Source organism: Leopardus geoffroyi, chromosome X (genome assembly GCF_018350155.1).
Source record: "Leopardus geoffroyi isolate Oge1 chromosome X, O.geoffroyi_Oge1_pat1.0, whole genome shotgun sequence".
NCBI classification, from domain to species: Eukaryota; Metazoa; Chordata; class Mammalia; order Carnivora; family Felidae; genus Leopardus; species Leopardus geoffroyi.
The window spans coordinates 85126610-85146597 of record NC_059343.1 but is presented as its reverse complement, the minus strand read 5'-3'; the positions used below and the strand labels follow the sequence as shown (position 1 = coordinate 85146597).

At 40.0% G+C, this 19988-nt stretch overlaps 1 protein-coding gene across 1 annotated transcript; it reads right to left on the bottom strand.

Moving 5' to 3' along the window:
* Positions 1 to 1353: 1353 nt before the first annotated feature.
* LOC123594736 (SWI/SNF-related matrix-associated actin-dependent regulator of chromatin subfamily E member 1-like) lies at positions 1354 to 2745 on the bottom strand. The gene is given in 1 exon segment (XM_045471645.1): positions 1354 to 2745. A coding segment is annotated over 1 exon segment (1236 nt). The 5' UTR covers positions 2659 to 2745; the 3' UTR covers positions 1354 to 1422.
* Positions 2746 to 19988: the final 17243 nt, after the last annotated feature.

The window sequence follows — 19988 nt, the reverse complement described above, 5'->3', positions numbered from 1 at the left end:
AAAGTGAAAAATGTGGCAGATTGCTAGTTGTCTATCACATATCCTATCTCCTCATTCTAAGTGACAAAACCTGATTTTGTTGGGGGTGGCTATATACTCAAATAGGGCGGAATGTAATTTCTCAGCCTTCCTTTCAGATAGAGGAGCCCATGTGACTATATATAGGCCAATTGTATGGAGGTGGAAGATATTGGTTGGGCTTCCTAGGAAACTTCATAATTGAGTCCATGCATATGTGTGTGTGCACATGTATGCACTGGGGTGGGAAGAGGAAGATTGATGGTGCTTATGAGGCTGCTAAGGTGGGAGGCCATTTTGCATTACCTTCTTATTTATCCTTGCCTATGACATGGATGTGATGGCTGGAGATAGAGCAACCATATTGTTACAATAAGGAAACTTCAAGCTACAAAGGCAGAGCTTGAGCTTGGAAAATATAGCAGAAAGATGAAAGCATCCAGCCACCATAACAATATTGAACTGCCTACCTTTGGATTTCTCTTACGGGATAGAAAAATCATGGGTTTCTTAATGACAGCCAAAACAATTCCTAACTGATGCAACACATAATTATAATACACTGGGATGTAAAGTCTAAAAGAGGTTTCTAAAAAGACCTATGAATGCACGTTTAAGGAAAGGATGAATTCTGTCTGGGAGAAAGATTGGTAAGGGTTTTGCAGGGGGAATAACATTTGGCCTGGGCTTTTAGAATATGAGTAGCTGCCCACTAGGCTAGGAAAGATGGACATTTTAGATGAAAGAATGTGGCACTGAAATTCACTATCATTTCTGTGGTGAAACTGGTGAATTTTGAAAGAGATTACGGACTTAGAAAACATTTCTGATTAGAAATGGATGATGTGATATTAGTCATATATAATCATGGAAACGTTTAAGGGTTGATGGCCAGAAATATTTTGAGAAATACCAACAAAGGGGACTATTACAATAAAATTTACATATTTTCCCTCATACACTTTTTTTCTTATTTTTGAAAAGGAAATAATTTATAATCCTCTTCTATAATTGTGTACATCCTAATGTTCAAGTGCTTTAAAATTTTTAATGAGTGGATAATTCTGCATTCTTCAATTGCTCTTAACAAACTTTCATTTAACCATTGTTATAGATAAGTTAGGAAACTCATATCTCCTCTTCAGTATATGTCTCTGTTAAGCACGTAAGTGTAGTATTCTTTCCTATGCTATATTGCAAATCTTGCACACAACTAAAATACTATATAAGTCCTATAAATACTGAGATTTATCTGATTAATGTAGAAAGTACTTTTTGGAAACAACAGACATTTCTCAGATCAGTACACATTTTCAATTAATGATATTTTCTTTTTTTTTTAACTCAAAAAACATCTTTTTTTCATTTAAAAAAGTATTTAGAACACATAAAACAAGGCAACATTTATTCTTTCTTCTCGTCTTCTGGTGTGGGGTCTGCTGGTGGTTCCTCCACGGTTGCACTGTTGCTCTCTGAGCCAGTGTTAATATCACTGGTCCCTTCCTCAGCCATACTGTCCACCCCCTCTTGCCTGCTCTCCTTGTCCTCAGGAGTAGATGTGCCTTCTTCACCATTCTGTTGGCTCTCCGTCGCTTCTTCAAGGTGTGTCTCCTCTGTCTCCATTGGGACGCTCTCGTCGTCCTTCTTGTCCTCGGTCTTAGTGGCAGCTTGCTCTTCCTCAGGAACCATGCTACTCTGACTGCGTTCAGCTTGCTCCGCTGCCTCTTTTTCTCTTTCCTCCTGCCTTTTGCGAGCCTGTTCGTCTGCCTGTACAATTTCAGCAGCGATTTTTTCCATGTCCACTTCCACTTTCAAACTGCACAACGTTTTAAACTCATTGTTAAATGAATCTGTGCTTTCCAGGAATTTCCTCTTCTTTTCCTGGTGTCTCTCCTCTATTTGAAGAAGTTCAGCTTCTAGTTTTCGCTGATGAACCATTAAGGACTGGACCTGTCGTTTGAGGACCTGCATTCTAGCTGTTGTGACAACTGACCAAACGTCTGGCACCACACTCTCACTAAGGATTTCACTGATGAGGCGGTGGTTTCTCTGGAAACCGGCAGTGGCTGTATGCTTCATTGAAAAGCCATCATCATAACCATCTGGATCTTCAGCAGGCTGAATGCTCATGTAAGGTTCTCCTTTCTCCATGCGAGATTGTCTCTGTCGACTTTCTTCCTCTAAAGCAGCTTCCGCACGACTTTTTGCATTTATATAAGCAAGGTATGCGGGGGAATTATGATAGGCCTTCATAGATTCATCGTACTCTATCTTTTCTGCTTCGTATTCGTTTAAATATTCTTGTTTTTCTTCATCAGTGAGATCTCGCCACATGCCACCAATAATCTTGCCAATCTCCCACAACCTTAGGTCGGGGTTGGGAGCTTTTACTTGGTCTCAGACCTTTCTGCTGTACCTCATGTAGGGCATCAGCGGCTTATCTGGTGGCTTTGGGGGTTTTGGAATCGTAATACCAGAGGAGGCCGTGACCCGGCTGTTGGTGCCCGGGTTCCCTCCCAGCCTGTAGTTGTTGTAGGCGAGATGACTGTATGGATTGTATCCCACAAACCCTGGTGTGCTGGGCATTTGTGTTGCAGGAGCTGGGGTGGGAGGTGGGGCATAAGATGGTCTTTTTGACATTTTGGAAGGTTAAGTTCTCAGTTCCTTAAGAATGAATCTGAGACACCGCGGGCAGAAAAAGTGCCCGTAGCTCCGGCCTCGTTTTCCTTTCAATGATATTTTCTTCTTATGAAATAGACAATGTTTATTTTAGTTGCCAAATCAAAAGCACTTAAAAGTTCCTCCATACTTTAGATTTTTTTCGAGGGAAGAGATGATCAACATATTTTGCAAAATAACAAATGAAACGAATTAAAATAAAAAATTACATGTAAATAGATATATGTAAATCAATAAAAAATAAGTAAAAAGGAAACTAATTATGAGAAGTCACACCAAAAGGAAAGTATTCAAATATAGATAGAAATAGATTTTCAGGTACATTTGTGTCCTAATTTAGGTGGAAGTTAATTGAGAAGATAATCTCAGTGAAAATTATTGTCTTGGCACTTTTATTGTAAGCCAGAACAGTGGATTTAGTCAACTGAGATTGGTTATGGGTGGCTATACAAGGGATATATAATAGGACATACATATTGGAGGATAAACACTGGACGAGATGCCAGACGTTATGGAATCTGAATCTTTGCAAATGTAAATTTTAAAAATCTGGTCATTTTCTGGGCGCCTGGGTGGCTCAGTCGGTTAAGTGTCTGACTTTGGTTCAGGTCACGATCTCGAGGTTCGTGGGTTCGAGCCCTGTATCAGGCTCTGTGCTGACAGCTCAGAGCCTGGATCCTGCTTTGAATTCTGTGTCTCCCTCTCTCTCTGCCCCTTCCCTGCTCATGCTGTCTGTCTGTCTCTCTCGCAAAAATAAACATTATTTTTTTTAAATCTGGTTGTTCTCAACCTGAACATTACTCTTAACTAATACTTCTATATTTCTACAATATTGAGGTTTATAATGATTACCCCAATATGTCTTCTGAATCACAGAATTATTAAATTAGGATATATTTTTATTATTTTCAAACTAGTAATCTGGTCTGTTTTTTAACACTTCTAGATTAATCAGTGCATCCTATCAGGTATCCAAATTTGGGCTTATTCTTTGGCTATCTTCAATAACAGTTTACAGTTTACAGAAATAAAACAGCCAACAGCTGATAAACAAATTTAAGATTCATGCTATTGAGCAGGAATATCTATCACAAGAGAATAATAATCTAGCCAAAAGTTTAAGAAATGCTATATAGCATTTTCCCATAATTATAAGAATTTTTGACATTCTGTAGTGACAAAGAATTACAATGAAGTATGAACAAATATACCTTTATTTATGATTTGATAGAATGTGATCTGTTGGTGTCAGCAAGACAAAAGATATTAGGAATTGGCTGGGCTTCATTGTCATTTGAATTATGTCATAGGTCCAATTTTGATTTGAGGGGCCCTATCTAGTTTCATAATTCACCACTGGCTTCCCAGAGATGGATGACTCTTCTGCTTACAATGGGGGTTTGGTCTGGTCAGGGAAAGGGAGGACTACAGAGGGCCTTCTTTACTTAGTCCTCTGATAAACCTGAGATAAGAATGAGTCTTGGGGGCACCTGGGTGGCTCAGTCAGTTAAACGTCCTACTCTTGATCTTGGCTCAAGTCATGATCTCACGATTCATGAGATCAAGCTCTGCATCAGGGTCTGCACTGACAGCATGGAGCCTGTTTGGGATTCTCTCTCTACCTCTCTCTCTCTGCCTCTCCCTTGTTCACACTCAGTCTCTCCCTCTCTCAAAAATAAATAATAAACATTAAAAAAGTTGGGGTGCCTGGGTGGCGCAGTCGGTTGAGCGTCCGACTTCAGCCAGGTCACGATCTCGCGGTCTGTGAGTTCGAGCCCCGCGTCGGGCTCTGGGCTGATGGCTCAGAGCCTGGAGCCTGTTTCCGATTCTGTGTCTCCCTCTCTCTCTGCCCCTCCCCCGTTCATGCTCTGTCTCTCTGTGTCCCAAAAATAAATAAACGTTGAAAAAAAATTAAAAAAAAAAGTCAAAATAAAATAAACTTAAAAAAAAGCACGAGTCTTAGTGTTGTTTGAAGTGCAGCCTGAAAGGAGGTGGTTCTTATGTAAGTGATTTATTAACGAAGTGCTCTCATGTAAAGGGAAATGAAGGAAGCAGGACAGGGCAAGGAGGAAAACAACTAAGCCAGTTGGAGACTAGCTTTAACTTTACCCCACAAGGAGCACTGGAGTAGAATTTGCCCCCACAGAATTGGTCCACCTTGAGGCAGAGTTGCTGGCATTATGTACCCTCATCATCATTCAGTCATTGACTGCAGGTTGCAGGGGTGTGTAAGGAGTGGGAGTGTGGCAGAGTACTGAAGCTCTTATTCTGCAGAGTGCAATTCTCTAGAGAAGAAAGAAGCTGTAGTTAGCAGCTAATACCCAGAGCTGCTGGGGGATGGGTCCATCTGCCCTATAAAGGAGGCCTGAACTGGTCACCAGCAGTGTATGTACACTACAATATAGAAACACTGTCATTTGTTTAAAAAACTTTTTTAATGTTTATTTTATTTTTGAGAGAGAGAGAAAGAGACCGCGTGAGTAGGGGAGGGGCAGAGAGCGAAGGAGACACAGAATCTGAAGCAGGCTCCAGGCTTCAGCTGTCAGCTCAGAGCCTGACAAGGGGCTCGAATCCACAAACTATGAGATGCTGACCTGAGCTGAAGTTGGACGCTTAACCGATTGAGCCACCCAGGCGTCCCGAAACACTGTCATTTGTGTGTTAGGATGCCAGATCAGCCCTTAAGAAACATGTAACTGAAACATACTACAGAAAGTATTGCAGAACTTGAACACTGAAACTATGTATGGTGTCTAGAACACTGAAACTATGTAGTGTTTCTAAAAATATGTTCTGAGAATCACTAGGAATGCTGGGAACACATCTCCCTTTCTAACACTGGGTTAGGAATATTCTCCCCACTCACCTTTCTTTTTGCGAAGCAGTTGCAGCTGGTGGTGGCTTCAGTGATCAGGGCAAGATGCCCAGAAGTGAAAGCTGGGTTGGTTAGGAGACCAGGTTGGCTAGAAGAATTTAATACAGATGAAGTCTCTGGAATTAGGATATGGAGTTTAAGGTGAAAGGAGCTATAAGGGCAGGGTCTCTTGTCTGAGATCTTTATCCCAACCTCCCCTCTTCGTTTATTTCTACTGACCCTAGAGGCACCCTTGTCTGCTTGTCTTTCTTTTGTCAACACTTTTGCTTTGCACCAAGACCTCTATTTTTCCTGGCCTCTAGAACTAAACTTCTTGTAGCTTTACCCCTGCACTGACATTTTCTAATAGTTTGATAGCTAAAAATATTGAAGAAAATTAAGTAAAATGTCTTCTTATGCTATTTCTCTCCTTTTTTCTTTTAAAACTTAGCCTCTTTAAGTAGAAGACCAAGGCCAGTCATACATGCTATTGCGGACATTGGAGGGGCAAAAAGACAAGAAGTTGATTCTTCTACAATTCCAGCCCAGAGGTTTCCTGGGTGTGCAGAATAATGGGTTCTAAAGTGCCAAGAGGGAGTGAGGAAGGTCGGGGATCTGCAGAAGTAATAGGGGGTGGGTATAAAGCAGTACTTGATTTACCTTCAGCAAACTTGGGATTTACCTTCTCCTTCCCCTGCCTTTTTAAACCATCACCAGTCCTTCTGGGGGAAAAAAAAACCAACAACATTATAAACTGCCTGAGGATAAGCTGGGAAGTGGGAGTGGATGGGTGTAGAGCAAGAACAAGACTGTGGGTACTGTAGGCTCTGAAAGAAAGGAGGAAATTACCTTTTTAGTTTTCATCTGGGGTAAAAGGAGATTTCCCTGTGCTCTTGGGCTGAGGTAGAAACACCTAATTCTACGAACAGCAAATATGAAAATTACTACCGCTTTGGCTGGAGTCAGAATAGTATATTACAGAGCCTCTTGATGCTGTCCTAAAACAAAATCTTTGATAATATCCAAGCTTTACAGGTCAGGTGAGGTAGGGATCCTGCATTTTTATCTCTGGTGGCCTTAGGCAGTAATGTGGACTGTGTAGCACACTGGGGCACAATAAGTGCGCTGGTTATGACTATTGCTATTTTGGTCATCCCCTTTGCTGCCAGCCTTTGAGAGAGACTCTTGCTTTATTGCCTGCTGCCCTTCTGCCTCTGAAGAAAACCTAGCCTTCCTGACCTGCACAGTATTGAGGCAACTCTTGGGAGGTGGGAAACACACAAAAATAATTTATTGCCATTTTCCCAGTGATATTTGAGAAAGACCAAGACATATTTGAATTCATTTTAGGTTAAGTATTGGCTCTATTTGTTACTGACTCTGTAACTATGAGAAAATTACAGAGTTATCTGATACCTTACTGACCTGAATTTTCTTAGCTGCTTTAGAAAAACAAAGAGGAGGAAAGGGAAGGATAATACTTTTAACTACCACAATAATTGTGAGGATAAAACAAACAAACAAAAAACAATGGGTTCAAAGCAATTAACATTGTACCTGATCCATAGATGCTAAAATGTTAACAATTATTATCATTTATTTATTAGCTAGAAGGCATTAGCTGAGAAGACATCACCCTCAAAGTTGATAATTAAAATTTCTATTTCAGTATGCTGCTTAACTCTTCCAGGCAATGTTCTAGGTGCTGCTCACACACCTAGAACTGTTAAAATTCTCACTACAACTTTAGAGGTAGGTACTACTATTATACCCATTCTACAGGTTAGAAAGCCAAAGAAAACGTGCTTATATCACTTGCCCAAGATTCCACGTTTGTAAAGTGGTAGAGTGGAGATCCAAACCCAGAAAGTCAGGTCTAGAAAGTACCTGCTTTTAATCATTGAGGTAGGCGGTTAAATAATCAGACAAGAACCAAAAGGAGATTGGAAATGTAGGATAGATAGAAAGGGCACAGGTTCAAGATGAACAGTCATAAACTACAAAGTTAGAGTTTGGGTTGGTCCAGAAGCTTAAAGCATCGTTATGAAACGTTCAGGTTATGAACAAGTAAGTTAAGCTCCTATTTAAAAATGATTGGTAAACTTACAAGTCAATATACAAGCAAACTGAGAAAACTTAATCACATGACTGTGACTAAGAGGACAAGCATGGTCTTTTATTTCGTTTACCAGATAAATGACCTGGATCTCCCAACAAAGCAATCTGCGCAAGGGTAGGGTCTATGAGACAATGAATTTAGACGCGAAGGGGTTAATGCTTTTTTTTTTTTTTTTTTTTTTTTTTTTGCGCGGGGCGGGGGTAATGGATGGGGGGTGGGGAGAAGGCGAAGAGGATTGTGGGAACCCCGTTTTACGTCGCCCCACGAGCGCCCGGGAAATATGCGGTTCGATTGTCTATTATGACCAACTCTTATTGAGGGCTACGGCGGGGTGGAGTATGGTCAATGACGCCCGAGCTGCTTCCAAGGCCGCAAGGCAGGGGTCTTTGGCCGCCAGCCAGAGAGCAGATGAGGCGGATGTTTACAACACTTCTTTAGGGCCGAAAGCATAGACACATCCTGCCTCCAACCGCGAAGGGAGAGGGGAACGGAAGTGAGACGGGATGAGGATTAGAGGGAACTGACAGACTGACGGACCAGCGGCGAGAATTGCGTCGGTGTCGGAGAGTGGCTTGAAATATGTCCTGCAGCTGTTGTATTTGAGACGTGTAAATTTTCTGGTTATTTGGAGATGGTGGAGACGGTGAATAGATGAATGGAGGGTAAAAGCTGGGCACCAGCATCTATGAATCATACCTATACGGGATGATTTTATTGAAATGATTTTGATGGGTCCTTGGTTTCAGATTCTACTTCTGATGGGTTGATTGATTCCCTTTAACAAATTACCAAGTGCCCAGTCTGTGCTGGGTACTGGACTAGAGGCTCTGGGTGAGGAAAGGAGTTAGTTATTATCCTCGATATTTAAAGCCTGTCAGTTACTATATGCATTTGAAGACAATCAATTACAATACAAGAAGACAGAGAAAGTGTTTTGAAAACGTACTGGGGGCCACCAGTCTCACCTGAGGTGCGATCTAGGACGCTCTTTGATTTGGTGATTTGACATATACTTCGAAGATAAAATAAGTAGGGCAAAACTATAAAATTTTTGCAAGCATGTTACATGCCTGTTTAGTTTAGGAACAGCTACCTGGAGAACTGAGTAGCACTTAAGGCCCAAACTAGTTCATTCTTGCTGAGAGCAGTTGTCCCATCACAATGGCACTTTCAGGGCCCCTGCTGGAGAATCAGTCTTATCTGAGAGCAAGGCCTCCCTTTGCATGTGGAGCCTGCAAGCTCTGAGTAGAACTACAATGCAGGACTCAAGGCCACTCTGCCCTAAGCATTTGAAACACTTATGTGCCAGTTATTTGGTTTTCCAGCAAATTCAGCTCATATCACGAATTGTGCATCCACCTGAAATCCTAAGCAACGTTTTAAGACCTCTGAATCATTAAACCTGCTTTATTTACCAGAGAAACAACAGTGTAGCAGACAATCTAAGTGGTTCCCAAACTTTGCTGTGCATCAGAATCAGCTGGAGAACTTGTTAAAACACAGATTGCTGGGTCCTACCCACAGAGTTGATGATTGAGTGGGTCTTGGGTCGGCCCCCCAATTTATATTTCTAACAAATTCCCAGAGATACTACTGGTACTGAGTTCTCACAGAGAACTACTGGTCTAAACAGAACTGGCATTAAACTCTAAAGGACATCTCTAGGGAAGACCAGATATCCTCCTAAAGGTTAGATATATCTGAATTAACTCACAGGAGATATGAAATAAAATGGATTTGTTTTTGTTGTTTGTATGTTTTGAATGGCGGAACAAAGATGAGTCTTCCTGAAGAAAGCAAGGTTTGCATCAGTTTTTTTCTTCACAAATAAATATCAGATTTCCTTGTACCATAAATTGTTTAAAAAACAAAGTAGCTATTTTCTTCTCAGATTCCTTGCTCAGTTATAATCAAGTAGCTAGGTATTTACAATGGAACTCACAACCCAACGTGTGTCATCACCACAAAAAAAATGAGATGTTCCTAATTTCTTGTAATAAGTTATGTTTGATTTTAAAAGTAAAAAAAAAAAATTGTGACAATCTAATCAACAGAGATGAGTATAAGGAGCTAGAATTGATGTGTGATGAGTAGGGCTTTTTCATCCTCAGTGAAACCCCCACCATTCTCAGAAGAAACAGTTTATTCACTGTAGAGCACAAATAGAACCAGGAATCTTACTGTGCCAGAACTTAATTTGAAACCTTCCTTTAGAGAATGTCCTAAACAGTCTCTTGGAGGGTGATGGTCCATATTTCTATCTACTTTCCAAATCCCTATTGTGAGCCCAAAAAAGGCCAAGATACATTTTTAGGAATGTTAGTAATCATTCTAGACCCCTGTCAGTGTTGAACCCCAAATCTCTCTCCAGGAAAGTTTTAAAACAAAACTCCATAACCAAACATGCACACATAAAACACACAAAAAAAGTCCAAACTGGACTGAGTCTATTATGAGCCTTTGTAGGAAGTATCAAGCTGCTAGGATGACCAGTCCTCTGGATGTTTTAGAAATCTACGGATCTGTTATATTCACATCCCAAGGGAGTCAGCAGGACACTATGGGGGGGGGGTGCAGTTTTCCTTAATCCTTTTAGGATTCCTGATTGAGTCTGAAAATTAAACTGAAAAAAAAAAACAGACTAACAGGAGAGAAGTGTACAAATGTAATATAAACAGACTAATAGGAGAGAAGTGTACAAATGTAATATAAGTCTTACATGACACAGGAGCCTTGTAAGGAAATAAAGACCCTAAGAAACTGACCTGAGTATTTTATGCTAGGTTTGATGAAGAGTGGACAGTCATGGAGGAATATGATAATGAGTATGAAGCAAGTGTAATAAACTGGAGGACACTTAGCAAAGGCCTGTTTCTTAGGATTCTTCTCAGCATCCCTTTGTCTTTGAATATAAAGATACTCCTTTCTTCATGCTATAGGGAGGCCGTCTCTCACATGAGGGTGACTTGTTTCAGAGGATGGCAGGGCAGGGGGGATCAAAGTGAGTTTTCTGTTTCTGCCATTTTTTCAAAATGCTTTAGCTTAAAGCATTCAATATGCTAAGGTACCATATTTTGGGATAGCATGTCCTGAACCCCCTCAACACTCATACATACAACTTGAATATTAATCACATTTTGCTGATGGTCGGTGAGCCTCTCACTTATATTTCTGCACTGATTCTTCCTCTCCACACCAGTTTTCATCTCTACCTAATCTGCACCTAGTCTTACAGAGAGTATAATTTTCTATGAAATGTGAGGAAATAAAAAGAAATAAAACAAATCTATGTTAGGTTGGACTATACATTGCTATATCCTAAGTGATTTGTAGGTAGGAATGATTGAATTTTGTTGCTTGAACACTCAATATCTCATAGACTCTGAGAGCAGACAGATGGAAAAGAATCTGGGGCCATGTAACAAACAAATGATTTCTCCACAATTCAAATTCAGACAGGATTGTTTCCAATTCATACTCCTTGCTTGCTGCAGCTCATTCTCTAAACAACTTTAAATCAGTAAGTGTCTCTAACCTGAGTTAGAGTGGGGTTTCAGATCAGGCACTTAACCACAAGGCTATGGCAGTCATTTGGAACTGCCTTTCCAAGGATGAGAGTCCCTACATCAAGTGAGTGAGAACTGTAAATAAATTAGAGAATAATGAAGAACTCGCTAGCAGAAATACATTCTAGAATCTGGTATCTGAAACTGAAAAGTCAGTTGGCAAGTGCATGTCTACTTAGCTTTTCCCACAGCAGAAGCAGAGGCTTAAGCATCTATATGCCTGCAGCTAGGTTGTCCTTAGGTCCTGTGACCATCATGGGGACGGACAGAGCATGTTATCATGATAACTTTTCTTCACTTAATAAGGTAATGAGAAAACCTGGAGGATTTAATATAATATAAATATAATTTTTAACTCTAGGGTCATTTTAATAGCTTTTGGAGGTCTAAGGAATGCAAATAATTGTCTTCCAAAACTAAATGGTAAAAGAACCAAATCCAAGTCTGACTGAAAGCTGGCGTTCAGCCGACCAGAAGTGACCTTGCCAGAAATATATTCCCCAATTTCAAGATCCTTAGAGGAGTTGTCAGTGCCCTGTAGCTAAAGACCACCAGGAACATACCTGTGGTTTAACAAGTTGGGTTGATTACTCAGTGCATTAAGGAAGAGTGCACATTGTGGAGAACTTGTGGGGTGTCTCAGAGGATGTTAGGAAAAATTGATTATAGGTTTTGGACTTGTGTTAGGTGATTTGGGGGAGGATTTAAAGAAGTGAGTGTTTTCTCTGGATTGGATTGTTAGGAAGTAGCAGAATATAGAGATAATGCTATAATTGGGTATCTTAGTGAATCTTATCTAGAAGGAGGATAGACTTGAAGAAGGCTAATTGCTAAAGTAGCAGTGGTCGCCATTAGCCAGGATAGAAGAATATTTGGCCATTTTGTGGTTTGGTCAAAGTTCACGTTCTGTCTCTTTTCAGAAATGATTATGCAGTGGTCTTGCTTTTGTCTCAGTCACAGTGGTGATAGAGTGGCCTTGTCTGATATTAATGGCCCGTGAAATTGTTTTACACTAAGAACATCAAAGCCTAGCTATGAGGGCTAGGCTAGCTGCCATACATCAGTGTCTGCTTTTCTTAGAGTGATCAGTGTTGGGTCCAGCGGACTGTAAGGAACCAAACTCCCTTTCTGCCAGGAGCCATATATAGCAGAAAAATGGTTAGATGTGTTCAACAGGAAAGATCGGAGAGTGGATGTAGATGTGGCTGAAAGCATCTGCGTACCCTCTAATAGAACTTAAAAGCCTCAGTGAAACTAGTAGTCTCCTGAGGTTGTTTTTCCTTAAACAAAAAATCAGATCAGAGTATACTTAAGCAAGATAAGTATATGGGAGAATGTAGCAGACTGTATTTTTCAAATATGGCCACAACAGTATCTCCCAACCCACATTCTTCTATAATGTGATCTTGCCACCCTTCCATTGAGAAGTAGGGTTGATGTCCCTTCTTCTTTGAATCTGAGCAGACTTTGATTGGACTGACCAATAGAATCAGGAAAAATGAGACCTATGACCCCTGAGGCTAGGCCATGGGAGGCAGTGCAGCTTCTGCCTTACTTTCAAGGGCATTGACTTGGGGTGCCTGGGTGACTCAGTCAATTGGGCATCTGACTGGGGCTCGGGTCATGATCTCACAGTTTGTGAGTTTGAGCCCTGCGTAGGGCTCTGTGCTGACAGCTCAGAGCCTGGAGCCTGCTTCTGATTCTGTGTCCCCCCTCTCTCTGCCCCTCCCCCACTAACGCTCTGTGTCTCTCTGTCCCTCAAAAATGAATAAATGTTAATTTTTTTTTCAAAGGGATTGTCCTGTAGAGTCTTGAGCTGCCTTGTGAGAAGTCTGACTACCCTGCCATACTTTGAGAAAGCCCAGGCCCATGTTTAGGTCACCTATGAGTCCTCCAATCAGCAGTTCCAGCTGAGGTTCTACCTACTAACCAATATTAACCAGGAGACCTGTCAATAAAGACACCTCTAGATCATTAAAGCTCCAAGCCATTGAGTCTCCTAGCTGAGGCCCCAGACATCATGGAGCAGCAACAAACTATCCTGCTATACTCTGTCTGAGCTCCTGAAACACAGAATCAGAGAATTCTGATTTAATGCCACTGTTTTGGATTGGTTTATCGCAAAGCAATAGTAATCCAATTAGAGGAAGAACGTTTGGTTAAAACCAAAGGAATGGAGTAAAAGGAGCAAAGAAGGTAGTTGGTAGAGAGAAATCAGGCTAGTAGCAAAGCAATTAGCTTTGCTGCTTCTGCTGGGCTCTTTAGTCCCTGAGACCCAGAGTGGACAGAAGTGTACAGGAGAAGGAAGCATGGGAAGAGAAGGTATCCAGTATGCTAAATGAAACTTCTGCATATAATGTGCACCTCCTTTTTATGTATGTATGTATGTATGTATGTATGTATGTATGTATGTGAGCTTCACACACAATGCAGAGCCCAATATGGGGCTTGAACTCACAACCCTGAGATCAAGACCCAAGATGAGATCAAGAGTCAGACGCTTAACTAACTGATCCACCCAGATGCCCCTGCACCTCTTTTAAAATATGATCTTGAACTATTTATTTAACTGAAAATTTTGACTAAAATTAACAAAGTGTGTGGGTGTTTATTCCCTAAGAAAAAAAGTAGTAATATTAGTACATTGATTAGGAAACTAGTCAATGAATAACAAAATGTAATATTGTGGTTGCCTACGATAACAATCCTTTGAGGAAATCCCATGAATCATTTTCAGTCAGTTATCTTCAGTTATTTATTAAAAATCATGTCGACTTTACTATGGTTATATGAAGGTTTGTCTGAGAATACTTTGAGGTGTTTATGTAAGAACCTTTGATGGAATTAGTGTTGAAACTGTTAAGACTGTTAGCTCTTTAATCTCCCTTGGTAACAGTACTTAGTAAACAAAGGGTAAGGGACATTTGCTCTTCTCTCATTGTATGGGGTCAGAGGAAATCACAAACAATATTGTTTCCAGTGACATGTATAGGAGTTTTTATTCTTTTAATCTGGCAGAATCTGGTTCACTTTTAAAGCCTCCATATGTGTCTATATGTTACACATACAAATAGGTTTTACTGGGTAACTCAGTCTATCTGTAAGTTAGAATAGAAGCCCTAGTAATATACTGGAATTGTGTAATCAGTGAACACACAAAGATATCGGTTATATGTGTTGAATACAGTGCCAATTGACTTCATGGTTATGGGCTAAATACAAAACATCTCAGCCTCTTGTTTCATTGTAAAAATTCATGTGAATATGGTATTTGGCTCTTTCATGGTGTTCCAGCCACTGGACTACTCTCTGCTCCCCCATGGGGAGTCTCTTCTGCTACTGGATCTTATTCCCTCTGTACACTCTACCTTGAAAAGTACTTCTGTCAATTCACACATACCTGAATCTTATCCAATGATCAAGACGCAAAGCCAGCAACACTTCCTTGGAAACCTTCTAGATCTTCTGTTCTCCTCTTCATCATCTTTCTCTGTTTCTCTTTTCTGTCACCTTCAATCTTCAGTTTTGCATTATAGCTATCTGGGCACGTATCTGGCCTTCCCGCTGGTCTGTGAACTCCTGGAAAACAGAGTCTATATTAGATTGATTTGTCGGTTCACCATAGCTCTGTAATTGATGTTTTCATCTTCAGGAACTGTAGAGAGAGCACCTGAGCCTGGAGATGCTAGTGAAGATCACACATCGTCACATAGTGGCAGAACTAGGTACCAGAACTCAAGTCTCTTAATTCACAGCTTTATGCACTCCACTAGATGAAGGAGAAAAAGGAATGAAAGGGGGAAGAAGAAAAACAGGAGGAAGTAGTGTGCATCATGAGGGCAAAACTTTGTGTCTGTTTTGTTCATTGCTGCATCCCCAGTGCCTAGAACAGTACCTAGCACACAGTAGACACTTGATACATATTTATTGAAATTCTAAATGATGAACATATGTAAGCATCCTTGTACCTGGATTATAACAAGTTTTAGGGGTGTGTGTATTGTCTACTTATCACAAGTTTTTTTCTCATGCATTGCCTCGATGCAAGAAAGGAGAAACACCCACCCAGCTGTTTCTGCATTTGTATCTTTCTCACTGCTTTCTTGTACCACTTGTCTTTCCCTGAATTGCAACTCTGAGAACAGTGAGACAGCTCCCACTGAACTCTTACATTAGTGTTCTGACAACAAAAAACGTGATGTGCTGGACACAAAATGCCTTGATTATATGTAAACATTTTCTGATAAATGTAACATTTCATTAAAATAAGAAGGAAAGAAAAGCAGAGCTCATTACTATGGCTGCCTTTTATGGGCCTTGCTGTCCAGCATCACAATGGGACACTGTGGCCAGGGTCCAGGGTTGTCCAAGAAGCCGGGCTGTCTCAGTGGAGCTGACCCCAGGTGATGCAGACTGTGGATGTGGCTGAAAAACAAGAAATAGGATGAATAAAAACACATACTCTTTGGCTGTAGTCAAGCCTCACTAAGGGAATCCTCTGCTCACCAATCTGAATTCTTCCTCCCTTGGCTTGGTGGTCTTTTGTTTTTCTTGTCTTTGCTTATTGAGTTGGGAAGAAGATATTCTTTCCATCGTTCTACTCTAATCTTTTTTTTTTCTTCCTCTAACCCCCAGGGCCAAAGTGATTTGCACAAATTTATATAGGAAAATTATCCCCTCTGTTGTCTGTGGTGCCTTAAGATACAGTTTCTAAGATTTAAAACCTGGGACAGGGGTGCCTTGCTGGCTCAGTCTGTAGAGCATACAACTTTTGATCTCCGGGTCATGAGTTCAAACCCCACGTTGGACAGAGAGATTACTTTATTTTTTTTTTAATTTTTTTCAACGTTTTTTATTTTATTTTTGGGACAGAGGGAGACAGAGCATGAACGGGGGAGGGGCAGAGAGAGAGGGAGACACAGAATCGGAAACAGGCTCCAGGCTCTGAGCCATCAGCCCAGAGCCCGACGCGGGGCTCGAACTCACGGACCGCGAGATCGTGACCTGGCTGAAGTCGGACGCCTAACCAACTGCGCCACCCAGGCGCCCCGAGAGAGATTACTTTAAAAAATGAAATAAAATATTATTTAAAAAGTAAAACCTGGAGCAGAGGGAGTAGGAGTAAGAACCCTACTTTGGCCTTAGTCTAGTCCTAAACCACATGGTTTATAAGAACCCCTCCATCTGAGGAGTTAAGGAGGCTTGCCCAGATTAAGAGTAAGAGGATTGACACTAGAGCAAGACTTCATGTGTTGGAATCTGGGCTCCACACTCTATATGCTTTGATAACCCTGGGAAAGTTGTTTCATCTATCTGTGCTGCTGTTTCCCCATCTGTAAAATAGAAGCTTTGTAGGACGATTTGCAGAGTTAATATAGGTAAAGGTGCCTAGTAAACAGTAAGTGCTGTTTAAATGTTAAGTATTATTATATTTGTCATTATTATCATTAAAATTATTAAAACGGATCCTTGTGTGTATGCATCATCAGAAGGCTGGAGGGGAGACAAGTGGTAACCCACATATGTAACATATGGGTGTTAGAGAAGCAAAACATGACCAATTAAGGAATTACATCTAAGAGAGTGTTTTCAGGAGTTTACTTTGGTTGTTTTAATCCTTTACTAAAAACAAATCTCAGTTACAAGTTGTTGCTTGTGCTTTTAGAGTCATAGCTAAGACACCATTGCCTGATCTAGGATCACAAATGTTTACACCTGTGTTCCCTTCCTGTTTTATGTTTTTAGCTCTCACATTTAGGTCTTTGATCTATTTTGAGTTCATTTTTGCATATGGTGTAAGTAGGAGTCCAACTTCATTCTTTTGCAATGTGGATATCTAAGTTGTCCCAGCACATTTGTTGAAAAGACTATTTTTTGAAAATCAATGGCCATAAAGGTCTGAGTTTATTTCTGGATTCTCACCTTTATTCCACTGATCTATATACTTATCCTATGCCAGTACCAATCTTAATTACCACAGCTTTGGAGTAATTTTAGAAATCATGAAATGTGAGTCCTCCCACTTTATTCTTTTTTTTTTTTTTTTCAAGATTGTTTTGGCCATTCTGGTTTCTTTGCATTTCTATATGAAGTTTAGGATCATCTCATCAAGTTCTACAATAAAAGACTGCTTGGACTGTGACAGGAATTGCGTTGAATATGTATATCCATTTGTGGAGTACTGCCATGTTAAAAATATGAAATCTTCTGATCCATGGGCATAGGATGTCTTTATATTTATTCCAACTTTATGTTGTTTCAGTATACAACTTTTTCACTTATTTTGTTAAATTAATTCCTAAGTATTCTTTATGCCATTGTAAATGGAATTATTTTATTAATTTCCTGTTTGTAGTGTTATTGGTAGTGTATAGAAATACAGTTGATTTTTGCATATTGACCTTTTATCCTGCAACCTTGCTGAATTTATTATTTATAGTAGTATTTTTGTGGATTTCTTAAAATTTTCTATATACAAAATCATGCCACTTATAAGTAGAGGTAGTTTCACTTCTTCCCTTCCAATATGGCTGCTTTTAATTTATTTTTCTCTCTTTATTGTCCTGCCTTGTGTAGAGTAAGTGCTCACCAAAAGACAGCCATATTTTTATCTCTGAATCCAGCTACAAATCCAGATACTGAAATGCACAAAGCCTGGAAATCACATGGATGTGGTCAGAATCTAAACTGTTTTTGAATGCTCTCTGCAATTGCTTTGTTTATTTCTGTTCTGTTTACCTTTAGAATTTGTCAGCATCTTTTGAAAATGCCAGCATGTTTTTTTTTTCATTCTAGGAATAATCATATGGAGTGTTTTTTGTTTATATTTAAGACAGCACATTAAAGGAAAAACACTCACTTGGGGAGCAAAGAGTGTGTTAGAAGCAATGATCCAGCAGAGAGAATTCCGGGAACTAGGTGAGATTCAGAGGGATGAAGTCTTGATCAGTTTAACCTTCTACTAGGAGATTCTACTACTTGAGATTTTCTCATTGGGTTTCAGAGTTCCAAGGTTTTTATTTATTCAATCATCAAACAGGCATTGGGAAGGGGCGGGGTTGCAGTAGTATTTTTTTTAACTAGCGCATGGGCTCTGGACCAAGGTCAGGTTTGAATCTAAGTTCTATCTTGCATTTCCTAGCTCTGTGACCTCAGCCAGCTTACCTAACTTTCATGTGCCTCTGTTGCTTTATCTATAACATGAGGATAATAATATTACCTACCACCTAGATTTGTTTTTAAGGGTTAAATGAATTAATACATATATATGTAAAGGACTTAGATAAGTTCCAGGAATATATTAAGTGCTCAACAAATGTTAAATAACTATTATTTTTATAGTAGGTGGGAAGGTAGCTAATTTCACTCTCTGTTTACATGTTTCTCTGTTTATATGCTCAACTAGTTTTGTTCACTGTTGTGTCTTCCATGCCTAACTCATTGTCCTAGATATGACACATAAGTTTGTTGGGTGAATTAATGAATGCTCATAGGTAAATAATTCTAGTATAGTGAGAGGTGTTATAAAAAAGCTTAAGTACAAGGCACTTTTCAGGACATGAGGGATATGATATGATATGCTCAACTTTGTGGGGTTTTTTTTTTGCTCTTAGATTTATTTATTTAAGTATGTATGTATGTATGTATAATATGAAATTTATTGTCAAATTGGTTTCCATACAACACCCAGTGGTCATCCCAACAGGTGCCCTCCTCAATAACCATCACTCACTTTCCCCTCCCTCCCATCCCCCCATCAACCCTCAGTTTCTTCTCAGTTTTTAAGAGTCTCTTATGGTTTGCCTCCATCCCTTTCAAACTTTTTTTTCACTGTTTCCCTCTCCCATGGTCTTCTCTTAAGTTTCTCAGGATCCACATAAGAGTGAAAACATATGGTATCTGTCTTTCTCTGTATGACTTATTTCACTTAGCATAACACTCTCCAGTTCCATCCACGTTGCTACAAAAGGCCATGTTTCATTCTTTCTCATTGCCGAGTAGTATTCCATTGTATATATAAGCCACAACTTCTTTATGCATCCATCAGTTGATGGACATTTAGGCTCTTTCCATAATTGGGCTATTGTTGAAAGTGCTGCTATAAACATTGGGGTATAAGTGCCCCTATGCATCAGCACTCCTATACCCCTTGGGTAAATTCCTAGCAGTGCTATTGCTGGCTCATAGGGTAGATCTATTTTTAATTTTTTGAAGAACCTCCACACTGTTTTCCAGAGTGGCTGCACCAGTTTGCATTCCCACCAACAGTGGAAGAGGGTTCCTGTTTCTCCACATCCTCGCCAGCATCTATAGTCTCCTGATTTGTTCATTTTAGCCACTCTGACTGGCGTGAGTTGATATCTCAGTGTGGTTTTGATTTGTATTTCCCTGATAAGGGGTGACATTGAGCATCTTTTCATGTGCCTGTTGGCCATCTGGATGTCTTCTGTAGAGAAGTGTCTATTCGTGTCTTCTGCCCATTTCTTCACTGGATTATTTGTTTTTTGGGTGTGGAGTTTGGTGAGTTCTTTATAGATTTTGGATACTAGCCCTTTGTCCGATATGTCATTTGCAAATATCTTTTCCCATTCCGTTGGTTGCCTTTTAGTTTTGTTGATTGTTCCCTTTGCAGTTCAGAAGCTTTTTATCTTCATGAGGTCCCAATAGTTCATTTTTGCTTTTAATTTCCTTGCCTTTGGAGATGTGTCAAGTAAGAAAACTCAAACAGGAAGAAATAGAAAATTTGAACACA